Genomic DNA, 15,714 nt, shown 5'->3' on the forward strand with positions numbered 1-15,714 from the left:
CTATGACACGTAGAATAAATAAGTTCTCATGGTGTAGACGAATACACCCTAACGATCCACAACTTCATGATGACGACCATAAAACTTCTGTAGTGATGAATTCAATCTTTAAAAGAATATCAACCGCTTTAAAAGTTTTCAGTTCGACGAAGTTGGTTCGTCCTGGTTTAGGCTGAGGCAAATATTCTCAAATATAAAGTTTTCACTGTAAACAAAAGCAATAAAGTATATTTGAAGCAATAAAGACAACATATTGTTCTTATTTCTCGGTTTAAATACGTTTGGTAGTATAGCAATCATACCCAAATTAATTACAGTCAAAATGCTGCTCAGTTTGGTACTGACAATATTGTTAGCTATTAACATAGAAGGTAAGGAAAGTAGTTTTTGAAAACATTCTATCATGTCAAATTATACCTTTTAAGAATGTGAATCTAAACGTTACTTATTGTTTTTATTTGTTTGAAAATGTAATTATCGAGATTGAATTGAAAATGATAGTAGATTGACTTCAAGTGGCTAGTTTACAGATGAAATAGGGCTTTTTAAAAGTAACAACATTGCTATCTTTAAACTGAAACCAGGCTTGTTTGTAGAGTAATTTGATTGATTTGTAATATGAACTAGAAATGTATGTCTTAAGGAGGGGGGTAGACCTAGGGTAAGGGACACATTGTTACAGATCATTGGAACGTTATTTATTTACTATTTTACATTAATTTCATTTAAACATCAAAGCAACTTAGACTGATTTTATTCTGTTTCAAATTAAAAGAAAGCTTGAAAGAAAGGCTTTGGTAAAATTGCATATGATACAAACATTTCACAGATTTCAAGTCGTTTTCCTTTACCCTAGGTCTACCACCCTAACAGAGTACATTTTTTCCAACAACAATAATAGTAAAAAAAAACGAAAACAGTTAATTAATTAGAATTGTATACATTTTAAAAATGTAATCTACGGATTCTGATTCAGTATAATTTATGAACCTTTTTATAAACATGCATTAAACTAACAGTATAGTAGTACATCTTTCGACTGATTTAAGATTTACAGATTTTGAACAATAAGGACTTAAAAATGCTATTTTTAGAAATATGAATCATTGGCCAAATTGAAACATATCTGGTATTTCAGCGTCATTCTTGACATTATGTTAAAATAAAAAAGTCAAATTCACTTAAAAGGGAATAATGTACAAGATTTAATATGCATTTTAAGTTCAATTTACGTTGTGGAAGAGTAACTGGACTTTTATTTTATCTAAATAAGAAACTAAAGTTTTCTGCTGCAATGTATTTGCCTGTTTAAAAACCTTTTTTGCCAAAACATAGATTCAGTTTTCGAACAAAAATGATATAATATAGGACCATTTATATACAAAACCATATACAAAGTTTTTGAAAAGTGTAGTTTTTTTTAAATATGTTCATATGGTCTTGAGGTACAGCATTGAAAAAAATTCTTTATCAGTCAAATAATGGCTAAAATTATATATAAGTATTAAAATTGAAGGTTACCTAATACCAAATTAAAATGTCCTATACTATAAGAAAAAGAACTGCCGAGGATAGAATGATGCAAAATAATGTTACACAAACATTCATATTCTGCTTGATGGAACAAATTTATTTGATTGACACAGTTATATGCTGGATAGAGTAATATGCTGAACGCATCTACATAGTTAAAGCAGAAAGCTCGAAGTAGTATATTTTTTTCAAATCTTAAAGAATAAGGAATTAAAAAAACTGCGAAGGTTATTGGTAAGCCGTACTCCTTCATTCATGACATTTTATATTTCAATTAAAATATCCTGGTATGCAATAGATGGCCTAATGAAATATACATCTACCTAATGTACGCCTTTAAACATTTAATTAATACTTTCTAAGTTTACACTAAACAAAGTTGTTCTACAATTTGAATCCTTTCTTGGACTTTTTTTCTCTTTTACACCAGTATTTTTTGAAACTTGAATATCAAGTCTTTCGTCATTCAATCGTTCTAGTGACTGTCAACTTTTCTATTTGGATTACCTCACTTACCCCAAGGTCTACTATCTTGTATGCTATAGCTGATTTAACTAATCATTCTTGTATTGATGAATTGTTGCAAGAACAATTATAATTTGAATAATTTAAAGACAATCGATTCATATGGACAAAGAAAAGGGTATTAAAAACGGTACAAATTTACTTAAATCATTCTAGTCAAATCTATCAAAAAATAAGTATGGGAATCGATCTACAAGTGATATCAAATATCGTTATTTAGAAGTTGTTTTCGCTGTATTGTTCAAAAGTAATCAGTAATCAAAGGAATAAAGGTTACAGCGGTAATCAAAAGAATGTAATCCAGGGAAAAAGGCCAGACAAGGAAAACGCACATATACAACGTAGAACATAGAGTAACTAAAATCATACATACAAAGTAACAAAAGCAAATGAACAACTCGGACTCCACTAAAAACTGGGAGCATGGACCAGTTGCGCCGATAGGGTAAGCGTCCTATACTTTTCTAGAAACACCCGCCGAGTTGCTCATAAAAAGTCAAGTCCGGGGTAGACGAAAGAGGAAAGGAAAACTATGACATGTTGAACAAATCAATTAAAAAGAAACTTCTTATCTTACCTTTATAGATCTGATTTTGGCGGTTAAAGCCTAATAAAATATGGTTAGAAATTGATTCATGCCTTAGTTGCAATATTTTTTACAGGAAAAAATCTACAAATATCGAAATGATTTCTGTGTAGCTGTTATTGGTTATTGGCTTTGATACATATTATAATATTTTTAATTATATATAAAAAGGAGCCCCTTCCAACTTGAACAGACCAGAGCCTAAACGCTGTGCAAAGACGAAGGAAACAAGGGTTCCAAATGTGACAAGCACCAGAAAAAAACAAAAAGGTAAGTTTTTTACAGATACATTATTATGTGTACGTTTTTGTGGGCAACAGGCAAAATGGGAAATATCAGAATCATGCATATCAAAAACCCACCGATCTGGCAATATAATGTCACTCAAGGATGATTTCTCTATTAAAAAAGACCCTTTTTTGTTCTCTTGATTTGCTCAGTAATCTTTCAATGGAATATTAGAAAAAACGTTTTTGACAAATTTAACTGCTCTGTAAATGTTCGTTCTCAGTGCATTTCAATGAAATTATAACTCAATTTACCAAAATGATCTGGAATTTTCCCCCACCTTGATTTTAATAGTGCAAACAGTTGAATTAAACTTTCAATGTTCCACCCACTGCTTGATTCTTACAGAAACTGACACTTAATATATTAGGAAGATCTTGCTTTGTAGAAACTGTTAACCTTGTTGAGTAACACAATGATCCTTTATTTGACATCTTTATCGATCCACTGATGTTTTGTCCACAGATATCCACCAAGTAAGGACGCGTATACTTACAGTAAAACTGGCCCATGTTCACTGTTTTAGTGGAGTCCGTATTGTTTATTTACAAATGTTGCTTTGTATGTATTATTTTAGTTTTTTTGTGTTTTTTTGTTGCTTTTGTCTGTTTTCCATGTCTGGTCTTTTTCCCTGGATTGCATTCTTTTAATTTTCGCTTTATTGTTCTTTGACACGTAGGTACTTCTGTTTTAGACTCTAAAAGACAAATTCATAGTTTGGCGTATTTTGCGTCTAAGTCTCATCAAATTAAAAAAAAGGTGAATAAAGAGAAAATATCTGTTACATTTAGAATAATGTACAACAGTGCAATTCTTAGTTTTTTGTAGCAAATTGAAAGACACACATCTCATAACGACCTTTCGCCCAAAGGTAAAAATATTGAAAAGTCATGAGACAATACAGAAATTTTACCACATAAATAAAAATTAATTGGCCATGAACTTAATGTTTCATGTATATTACAAGGTAAGTGTATATATGCGGCCTAAAGTAGAAAAAATAAATCATTCAAATTTGTAAGTGCATTAACAAGTTCATGTTTGTTTACAATCTTCAAAGTGGCAATATTTTCTGATGATGAATAATGAGTTACATGTAAAATTGATTTTATTCTAGGCTTGGCATACTCACCTGACTATTTGCTTGACAGATTAGTAGGTTTTATTTCATATCAGCTATGATGCTCGAATAAATCAGTTAAGACTGTACTGATTGTCATTTCTTTCATTAAACAGAATGTCCCTTAATAACTGTTGAAAATGGAATTGTTAACCAATTGGACCGAACAGTTGGTAGTAATGCAACCATAAGATGTCTGGATGGATACTATCTTTGTGGTGATGACACCCATGTCTGCAGGAATGATTCAAAATGGGACAAGCCTATCCCTAAATGTAAGAAACAACAATCCTTGCTATTTATAATTAGACCTCCTCACTGTTAAAATGGTCACTGAATGTAGGATGTAATAGCAGTCTTGCTAATTCTTGTTTCAATTATATTCAATATTCAATTTGCCTTCCTAGTCAGCCATTCATGTTTTAGCTTTGTGCTTGTGGCAAGGAAAATAAATAAATAAAAGAAGCCACATTTAAATTAAAACAAACAATATGCAGATAAAATACAGTAAGACTACGAAATTTGGTCCTAAAACTTTAGGCCCAACTTCTTTCGCCACAGTGGAATAGCACTCTTCGAGAGAAAAGATACCTAATGCAATTCCGAACTTAAGAAAAAAATAACAAGCTAACACAAACAGAAAAAATCAAAACAAAACAAAACAAAGCAAAAAAAGAAAGAAAGAAAGAAAAAAAAGAAAAAAAAATAATATACACCAAAGACACTATTTTTTTGACAAAACGTCAACCTTATTAGACGTTATCTACGGTAATATGTCTCATTCGTGTAAACCCTTTCGCTGCATTTGAAAACCGCAGACTGTGTCTGAGATACAAAATCAATCATTTCTTTTAGCATGGTCACAGTTTTATTAAAGGGTATAACTAGGGGTCTGGTGTCAATCTCACAAAAGGTCGTAAGTGTGAAATTGATCGTAAATGTTGACGTCACAATGCTATTTTAGGTTGTGATGTTATTACTTGCGGTCAACTTTACACTTACGACTTTTTATGAAATCGACGCCTGAAACAGCCCTGGTGAGACAAAACAAAAGTAGCTATACATTAAAACCTCCTTTAATAATTTAGGTCAAAGGTCACCTGCATCAAGTCTATAAAGGTGTGTTGATAAGTGCTAAATGCTGAGGTTGCAATGGAAAATTTTTAGGTCTAATGTTAATGTTACAGAAATATAGTTTAGTAACGAGTATTTTAAATTGATTTTCAACTGGAGATAATAAGGTTATAATTGCATGTCAAAATCTTAACTTTACCACAGAGAGTGGAGACATAAATTTAATCAAGAATAGAATGAAATATAATGACTTCCTTCATTTTGAAAACTTTGAAAATGTAAAATGGCTGGTAATTCCTCGAAAAAAATTCATATCATTGCCTGTTAGTTAAACATTCACCGGTTTAAAAGGGGAAAATAAAAATTATACATGATAATGTAGGCGACATAGTCCAAGATCAATACTCACGTTTAATATTATATATTCACGTAGAATTCAGTAAATTGCAACGATATTCTACTTATACCTTTAGAAAAAGAGTAGATGTGATTTTGTCTATATTTTTTCTACTTTTTTCAATTATCCAATGAAATGTTTTTGTATATTTTAATTAATATTGTTTTACTTAGTCCTAACCGTTGCACTACTTGCATTTGTTGTGGTAACTACAACTATTTACGTATGTTGCAAGAAGTTTGATTATAAGTTTGCATAAACAGACATGAAAGAACAAGAACCATAATTTTGTGATAATTTTACTGTAAAACATTCTATAACTCTTACGCTTACCCGACCGGTGCACCTGGTCCATGCTCCCAGTTTTTAGTGGAGTCCGAGTTGCTCATTTGCTTTTGTTACTTTGTTGTATGTTTTTAGTTACTTTGTGTTCTTTGTTGTGTGTGTCTGTTTTCAATGTCTGGTCTTTGTCCCGTTGTATTTGTACTTTGTCTTTGTATATTGGCGCAAGGGTGAAATTGAGTCCGTTTACATGATCCAACAGATCCAAGTATTCTTTACTACACAGTTGGTAAACTATCTTTAACATTGTAATCGGGATAAATATAAGGTCATCTTAGACGAAATTATGCGTATTAGAATTGTGAACAAGTAAACCCATATTATAGTTTAACTACTAAGCATTCTTTTAAGGTTGTTTGACAACTGTAACTAGTCTTTTTGGAAAAAAAAATATAACAACAACACGTTCAATAGGTTGCAGTTAGTATAAAAAACACATGCAAATAGATTTACATTATCGCATAAAAGTAGTAAATAACTAAAATTATCAAATGATACAACTTTGTCCGACATTAGAAAAGTATATATTGTTTATTTTAACGTTTTAATGATAAAAGTGTAATATATTGCAGGTTCTCAATTGCTAAAGTTTGGAAATTCTACGTACTCAATAAGTTGTGACGTGGCAAATTGTAGGGATGACGGACAGGTGAGTGTTATTGTGTATTTTTTACAATGACAAAAATAACTAGAGCCACCGAACATACCCAATAAACGGTAAATAGTTAAACAAAGATCAAAGGTCAATAAAATGAATTCATTTTGCTATATTCACTATAAAATAAAATATTAAGATCTAAGCTGAAATGACCTTTATTAGTAAATAAGGTCAAAGTGAATGACGACTTTGATACAAAAATTATCCGTGACAAAAGCAACTGAAAAATTGTTATATTACTTAATTTTAACAATCTTTAGTGCAAATACCAAGTTTTCGGAAGCAGTTTTTTTTCTATTAATCTCGCAAATTCTGTAATATGTGATATACCACAAAAAGGCTACCTATTATTATTTTTTGTTATTCAAGAAAACAGACAAACTTCTTAGGCAGTATATTACAATATCTTGCTATAATTTATATTTAGGTAATAATATATAAAAAAAAGCACAAATGCAAATGTTTTAATGCTTAACTCTACCATTTGCTTTCAATACAGAACCAGTGTGCAAAGATGGGTGGTAATCTTCTATCAATCAATTCGCAAAGCGAGCAAACTTTCATATCTTTGTCTCTTACATCACAAGGAATTGGTAAAACATAAATTCTTATCATTTAATAATTAAATTCAAGATGTAACACACTTTCTTATTCGATAAAAAATTCCGTCCATTATCTCATAGACTAAAATTTGTAATATTACTGAGAAGTCATTAACCTTTTTTATGATTTACTCCTTAAAATTTGATATTAAATCAAATTATAAGAATGGCTGTTATATTTTGGTCAGTTATAAGTAGCCCCAACCCAGGTAGCACAAACATTTTTCGAAATATTTTATTTAGAGCTCATGGGTAGTTTGCTAAAACATTTTCAACAGAAAATTTTAAAATCGTTTTTAAAACATTTTGCTTTTTTCAAAATGTTTTGATAACGTTTTTGAAACATTTTACCATTTAAGTTTGAAAAAGGTTGTCAGAATTGTATACTGAAATGTTTCTGCGATGTGTGAATAACATGTCACTGTAATGTTTTTGAATACATGTTTTAAACATTATTTGGACATGTTATAAAAATGTTTCTTATATGTTACGAAAAAATATTTTCTGATAATGTTTTTATTATATTCCTCTGAAAAAAGATTAAAAACATTTGCGGATATGGTTTTAATACGGTTTTCTGATATGTTTAATAAATAGTTGTAGAAATGCAAGAAAAACATTTTAATATATTATTTTTTAAACGTTTTAAAACGAATTCGGAAAATGTGTCTAAACTATTTTAAATTACACATTAAAAAAAACCAATTTCCTTATAAATACCAAATATAAAATAAAAAATAAATATGACATGAAGCGACAATTCTGATAATCTAGCATTATAAGATAATAGAGGCTATATATAATTACATAGTTATTTAAAAAAAAATTAAAAAATGACCTAACAAGGATACATGGATTATGCACATGCATTACACATGTACATGCGATAGTAGTCTTCTTAATTTGTCATGCATATTTGATTTACAATTAATTCATCCCAGTTTATTGTTCCTTGTCTTTTAATTAACCAACATCGATGATATATAGATGATGGCATCTCTATAGAAATAATAAGATAATAAGGTAAATGGTGTACCACATGCTGCTATTGAAATAGGTAAGAGCAAATCTTAATCAGTGTGCACACACTATTTCGAAGTCGATTTAAAGAACTGGATCTGTCCAACAAGATATAAGTATAATTCTTTGTAATTAGATAGTTAAAAACTGTATGTCATATAAACTTTGAAAAAATCCTAGTCTGTGTCGCCTTGTTTTATAAACATAGTTGGCCATTTTACAATTTCCCAGTCACTAGACAACAAACACTCAAGTGATTTCTGGTTTTCTTTTTGTAATGCCCCAAACATTTGTACTGCTACAGAAAATGTACGTTTTTCTCCCTTTTTGAGAACATGTCAAAATTTATATCCAATAATTTGGTGCTGCCCCCTCACGGAGTAAGTTTTTAACTTTTGATTATTTTCTTATAATAGATAATTGTCTCAGTGAATTAATTGATATATTTATATTGCCGAACTTTGTATAACTAGGTGTGTTCTGACAGTCACAAAGAACGTCCTATATCCTGGTGTCATCGTTCTCGATTACATATCAATGTTGTTTACCTGTTTGTTGAACAACTTATTAAATAGCTACAATTTTAAAATCATTGTAATAAGTGATCTTTAGTTTTTATTTTCTCAGAAGATTGGAGAGATTGCATGTTTACATTGTGAGAAAAACACATTTTAGTTAGGTGACCCATTTATGACTTTATGGGTACTACGTTATCAGAGTCCATATATTACTTCCAGTAAATGTTATAACTGATTAACTTTGATAAGCTAAAAACTTTTAATCACATCTTATATTTTTGAATTGCTGTGATATGGTGTTCCAAGCATAGAAGCAAAGATATACGAGGTTATTCGTATCATTATTTGCCCCAAATTAATAGGCTTTTCATAAAATTGTTCATCTATATCTCTTCAAACATTGATAACGTCATGATGTTTTTTACATGACAAGTATGTTGTTGTACCAGCAGACAAAGCCCAAAACAACATTGTTTTTGTCTGCAAAACGTTTATATCCAATGTTTATTATCAGAAGTAGACGTAGAAAATAATAGCAGTGATAAGACCTACACTGCTACGACTCTTTCCAAAGAAGAGATTGTGGAAAACCATAAATCTGTACTATCCTCTTTTGGTCTCTCTTCCAAGGACGATGATTGTGATTTACCGTCTATGTACTGGATTCCTAAACTTCACAAGAATCCATACAAACAACGTTTCATAGCTGGATCTGCAAAAAGTACCACCAAACCTCTTTCAAACTTTTAACTTCTATACTCACAGCTGTCAAAGATTATCTGCAGTCCTACCACAACACTTGTTACTCCCGTAGTGGTATTAATTCAATGTGGATCCTGAAAAATTCGAAAGATCTTTTGGAGACAATCAGTTCAAGACTATAATCTGAATATAATAGCATTAAAACCTATGATTTTTCAACACTGTATACTTCTATTCCCCATACTCAGTTAAAATCCCGACTTAAAAGCATTATACATCGTTGTTTTTCCAAAAAAAATGGTACACCTATATACAAATATGTAGTTCTTGGTAGAAATTCCTCATACTTTGTAAGAAATAATTCCAAATCATCTTCCAATGCTGGAATTTTTAATCGACAACATATTTGTCCAATGTGGTGGACGTGTTTTTCAACAAACGGTCGGCATTCCAATGGGAACAAATTGTGCTCCTTTACTAGCTGACCTATTCCTTCACTCTTATGAGGCTGACTTTATAGCTGATCTGATCAGAAAGAAAGAATATTGTTTAGCTAGATCCTTCAATCTCAGTTTCCGCTATATAGATGACGTGTTATCTTTAAACAATCCTAATTTCGGGGATTTGATACATCGCATCTACCCAAAAGAATTTGAGATAAAGGATACTACAGACACTGTGAAGTCGGCCTCATATTTTGACCTGCACTTAGAAATCGATGGTAAAGGAAAACTATTGACCAAACTTTACGACCAACGTGATGACTTTTCATTCAGAATTGTCAACTTTCCTTTCATCTGTGGCAACATCCATTTGGCTCCTGCGTATGGCGTGTTCATATCACAACAACATACGTTATGCCATAGCTTGCCGAAACTACGCAGACTTTTTGTATCGCGCTAGAACTCTAACAAACAGTCTTCTGGAACAGGGTTATGTTGCTACAAGATTGAAGTCATCACTTTAGAAGTTTTATGGTCGTCATCATGAACTCATGGATCGTTACCGTGTATCCATCAGCACCATGAAAACTAATTTATTCAACGGGTCGTAGTTTTCCTTTCCTCGTTTGTCTACCCCGGACTTGACTTTTTATGAGCAACTCTGCGGGTGTTTCTAGAAAAGCAGAGGACGCTTACCCTACCGGTGCACCTGGTCCATGCTCCCAGTTTTTAGTGGAGTCCGAGTTGCTCATTTACTTTTGTTACTTTGTATGTATGATTTTAGTTACTTTATGTTCTTTGTTGTGTATGTCTGTTTTCCATGTCTGGTCTTTGTCCCTAGATTACATTCTTTTGATTACCGCTATAGCCTTGATTCCCTTGATTACTCTTTGAACGTTTTCTGGAAATAAATATTAAGATACGACCAGTACTGCGTACCATACATTTTTGTCACTGACACAGCCATGCCTATATCCTGACTAGGCATGACCACTGACTATATGAACTACCTTTCAATAAAATTTGTTTACATTCAAAATGTATGTTAGAGAGGTGAGCGCTTAAGATATGAGCATTTAAGAGAAGGGTTTAAGAGAAAGGTAAAATAAAGGGGTACTAAAGTTCATTGGTATTATTCATACCTTTATATGCAACATAGCGAAATAAAAGTCCGTTAGAATCAAGAAAGTGTTCAGTTGGCTAATTTTTGTGAATAGACCACACATACAATATCGCATTTTATGCCATATTGCCCACAGCATGCGCATCTCTATCCAGAACTCATGACTATCGAGAACAGATGAATGCACGATACATATAATAGTGTAAATGATGTGTCACATGCTGCTTATGAAACATGTCAGAGCAAATCTTTATCAGTGTGCGTATTATCTTACAAAAGAACATCCTAGATATTAACCCGGTCACTATTTTTGCCTATGTATACATTAAAACTTTACGTTAATTCCTGACCAAACGTAGTACGTAGTATTTATGTTTGTAAAATTGTTTTTTTTTTTGTTTTTGTTTTGCTTTTGTTTATTGGAGACCTTTACCCTCTCCAGGGGTTTGGATCGAGTTAATAAAGTTCACAGTTTTGATTACATTATGCTGATCATTTTTGATTATTTGTTTCATAAGAAATACACATGATCTCTTTTGCAGGGAATCAGGATTACAAAGAAGCTCATACCTAATGATTTAATGTTCCCAATAAACCAAGATGATTATTTTTTTCAAGCAAGTTTTACATAGTGATGAGAATCTGATTGGACCATGACAAGTAATCATGGCATTATTTGACTTTTAGTGTATCTTTTCATTCATTTGTCCGCAATATACAATTACTGTTTTACAAAAATCAGTAGCAGATCCAGAAACTCCGAAAAGGTGGAGGAATATGGCCTTTGAGGGGTCAACCTCTGTTTTTACTGAACTTCTATAAAGTTTTAATTATAGAACACATGTATGAAGTTTGGTTCAATGGATAGCCACCTCCTGTTTGAAGAGGGCATACATTTTAAAGGTGTACATAGCTCTAATCACCTCAATTTCTGCTCAAAGACTTATGGTTTTTCAAACTGCAAATAAAATCTTGATACAAAACAGCCTGTTTCAATCTAGCAGACAATGGTATTTCCTTGTTTGACACATACACCTGTTGCAAAAAAAATCAAGTAATTGATAGTATGTATAATTTTTTCATTTAGTTGTAATTATAACTACTGTAGGTATGTATATAGTGACTATGCCATTAATCATGTACATCTTTTTTTTTTCAGGAAACCAGAGAACGGAAATTGTCACTGCTTGAGATGCCTGAAGATGAATAAGTGAACTGAGAAAACCTATCTTTGAAATTTCGTTTAGTTTTTTGCCACATCTACAAAATATAGAGAACTCTACAAATATCTTATTTCATGTTAATCCTGTTGTATGTGTTTGCAATTTTTGCATTAGAATATTCATTATTTAGATTGTTTTGAAAAAGTGTTATTGAAAAACATTATAATAACATTAAAGTATATGTTTATTGAAAACGTTATTATAACATTTCTGCAACCATACATTTTTACGTTTTCAAAACATTTCCAAAAATGTTTTCAGTCTTTTTAATGAAACGTTATAATAACATTTTTACAGTGAATGGTTACTGAAAAAGTTATTATAATTTTTCTGCAACCATACATTGTTACGTTTTTAAAACAATTTTAAAAAAATGTCTTCAGTCTTTTGCATGAAACGTTTCTAAAACATTTTTATTACGTGTTTGTGCTAGCTGGAAATGCCCTTGGTGAACACATAAAATAACCCGTTACGCAGATTATTTAGTGTGCACCAAGAGATTGGAATTATGTCACCATAGACCAAAAGAAAAAAAAAACAAAAAGAAAGTCATTCCGGAAATGTAGGGAACAACTAATTCATTGTTTTCCGAACCATGAATAATTGAGAAAACCATCTATTCAAGATTTTTTCTCATTTCTATGTCGGTTTCAAGGCATGTTTAACCCGTAGAAAATAAATACCGACAGTTTCTGAATAGGACAAAATTCCGGATTAACATCACGGTCTAACAATATTGTTGATAATTAAATTTTATATGTAAGAATATTTCTGATTGGTTGATTCACATTCACAAAGCATCTGTTTGTATAATATGATTTTGTATTGTTAATTTATTAAAATTGATTGGTCTGCACTGCGCCATTCAAATGTTCTTATAAAGAACAAATAATTTAAAATTAGATTATATAAGGCGATGACCTTCCAATAAAACTTAATTGAACTAAATACATCTAAATTGCATATTTACAATAACTTGTTTAAATGTTTGAAAAAAAATTAGGTCCATCTCAATTGATCAGCAATGTTCCCATGAACCGATTCGTCGTCTGTATATTTGTAGTTGATGACAAGCATTGTTCCTCTTAGACAATGCGTGAAGATAAAATCCATGTCTCTACTTGTATAAAAAGTAATCAAGGGAACCAAGACTCTAGCGGAAATCTAAAGAATGTAATCCAGGGAATAAGACCAAAAATATAAAATGGACAATCACGACAAAGAACATAAAGTAACTGAAATAATACATACAAAGTAACAAAAGTAAATGAGCAATTTGGAGTCCACTAAAAACTGGGAACATGGACCAGATGTGCCTGTATGGTAAGCGTTCCCTTTTGTTCTAGAAACATCCACTGAATTGCTCATAGGAAATCAAGTCCGAGGGAGAAGAAAGAGGAAAGGAAAAACTAGAAGAAATGTTTCTAAATTTTGAACATGTTATACGACATAATATGATTAGTACGTTTATGCTGCCACATGTTATTTTGTAAAAATCATGTTACGACATTGGAAACATTCCTTATATGTATATAAAAAAATAATAATAAAAAAAAAATATTTTTTTAATGAACAAAGCCCGCAATTATTTTAAAATGAACGATGTTCAAACTATAGAGAAACGGAAATAATCTAAGTCATGGGGAGAGGCAATGTGGGAGAATAAAACTGTATCTTGTAGAAGAGATGATATTTTACTGAAACGAATGAAACTGTCAGAATATAAACAAAGGATTTTTTTAAATGTTATGTTATTACTTATAGGTGACGTAGAATATTGGATAGGACTGAAAAAAACTAATGACAGATGGACTTGGATTACTGGAGAAGGACTTACATTTACAAACTGGAAGAACGGTAATGCACATACCCGCACTGTCTACGACAGTGCATATTTAGTATATGATAAATGGGAGGCATACCATAGCTGTTTTGACGGACCATTAGCATATATATGCGAGTTTTGAAGAAACTTTTCAAAGTCGATCGAAGAAAACATTTTTCTCTATCTACATTAAATATTATGGCCTTCTGAAATTGTTTTTTTTTCAAATCAAAGGCCTGAAGAATTCCAATGTAAGATATGTAGAATTTTAAAGGGAAATCTAGGAGACAAGAGTTCAGGCGCTGATAAAAAGAACATAACCTAGGGATAACGACTGGACACAGAAAATAGAAACTCACATCAAATAATCTATAATAATCTTAAACAAAAGTTAATGTGTAACCTCTACTTCATAAGAACATCCACAAACTTGCAAATAAAATGTCGAGGGTGGACCTTATGACACGGTTAACACATTAGTTATCGTGGTAATAATAATCACGATCCACGAGTTCCTGATGACGACACTTTAACTTTTTTGTTGTACTGACTTAAATTTTGTAGCATCATAACCATGCTCAAGAAGCCTAGATCTTAGTCGTCTAGCAAAGTACAAAAAGTTAACGAGTAGTCTCGGTGAACACTGGCATATTGTTTGTGTTAGAATAGGACCATTCCTACCGCAGGGTCAGAAGGCATATTGTCACATTTGTTATTCATTGTTTCATGTCTATTTTTTGTCCCGGGATTACATACGTTTGGTTACCGCTAGAACTTTGGTCCTCTTGAATACTCTCTGTTACAGCATGGAAAAAGTCAGTCATGTATTGCGTTTTAGTATCTATAAGTCTTTGCGTTGTAGCCCTCTACTGGCCGCCTGTTGGTTTTGAGGGTATTAACCAACCATTTGGCAGAGTTCTTTGTTCCAAAGTATGAGTCTTATATATTTAACTCAGACACAGATAGGAAAAAATTGGTTTCAAAACTTCATATATTATTTGTACATATAATGAAATACTGCAAAAGTTTGAAGGGGCTTTCGATATTTTTGTTCTCCTGGAACACGGAGAATGTGTTCCCAATGTATAACAAATATGGACAATACTTTTCTTTTCATATTCAGAACTCTTAGATGGAATTGCATTTGTCAAAATACTTTATTATATTAAAATTACTCCAATTTTATGAAATTTCAATAGTTTCGTACCCATAGACCAGTGAAATAGTTTTTGCTATGTACAATGTACAATGAAAATGATTTTTGTGTTAAATAAAAATAAAATGCATCTTTTCCTTTTTTTAGTCAATTGAGATTGTATTGCATTAGATAAAATAGCTCAATTACCTCAAACTGTTGTATTTTCCATTAATATTTTAAGACATTTTGATATTTTTGTTCCTCTTCAACAAAGAAAATCTGTTCCAAATAATCCAAATTCAACAAATATGGACATTTGTTCACATAAATATATCATTTATTTCATATTAAAAGCAACATGATGGAATGAGTGAAAACTTTTTTACTACAAAAATTAAAACAATTAACCAAATTTTATGACATTTCAATATTTTCATACTCTTAGACCAGTGAATATGTTATAAATTAAATGCAAAAAAAAAAAACATGTATAATGAACATGAACGTGATTTTTTATCAATACACAAACATAACAAATTGACTTGAGACATCTTTAGACATAACTACACATGTCTTGAGACATAAGTAGAACGTCTT

At 31.3% G+C, this 15,714-nt stretch overlaps 1 protein-coding gene across 1 annotated transcript; it reads left to right on the forward strand.

Moving 5' to 3' along the window:
• Positions 1 to 275: 275 nt before the first annotated feature.
• On the forward strand, positions 276 to 14,168 carry LOC148607410 (lithostathine-1-beta-like). Its single transcript, XM_088547130.1, has 6 exons — positions 276 to 371; positions 2,816 to 2,914; positions 4,169 to 4,327; positions 6,438 to 6,514; positions 7,023 to 7,116; positions 13,919 to 14,168. The coding sequence occupies exons 1-6, from the start codon at positions 323 to 325 to the stop codon at positions 14,119 to 14,121; spliced, it is 681 nt and encodes a 226-aa protein (XP_088403256.1). The 5' UTR covers positions 276 to 322; the 3' UTR covers positions 14,122 to 14,168.
• The last annotated feature ends 1,546 nt before the right edge of the window (positions 14,169 to 15,714 follow it).

The sequence above is a fragment of the Perna viridis genome, chromosome 9, assembly GCF_037379345.1.
Source record: "Perna viridis isolate PV_CMFRI_1.1 ecotype Kerala chromosome 9, ASM3737934v1, whole genome shotgun sequence".
Lineage (NCBI taxonomy): Eukaryota > Metazoa > Mollusca > Bivalvia > Mytilida > Mytilidae > Perna > Perna viridis.

What these genes read in the sequence shown, in the direction of transcription:
- LOC148607410 (XM_088547130.1), top strand. Translation starts at nt 323, where the DNA reads ATGCTGCTCAGTTTGGTACTGACAATATTGTTAGCTATTAACATAGAA. An exon ending in GGACAAGCCTATCCCTAAAT is followed by an intron (nt 4,328 to 6,437) that starts GTAAGAAACAAC and finishes AATATATTGCAG; the next exon opens with GTTCTCAATTGCTAAAGTTT. An exon ending in ATTGTAGGGATGACGGACAG is followed by an intron (nt 6,515 to 7,022) that starts GTGAGTGTTATT and finishes CTTTCAATACAG; the next exon opens with AACCAGTGTGCAAAGATGGG.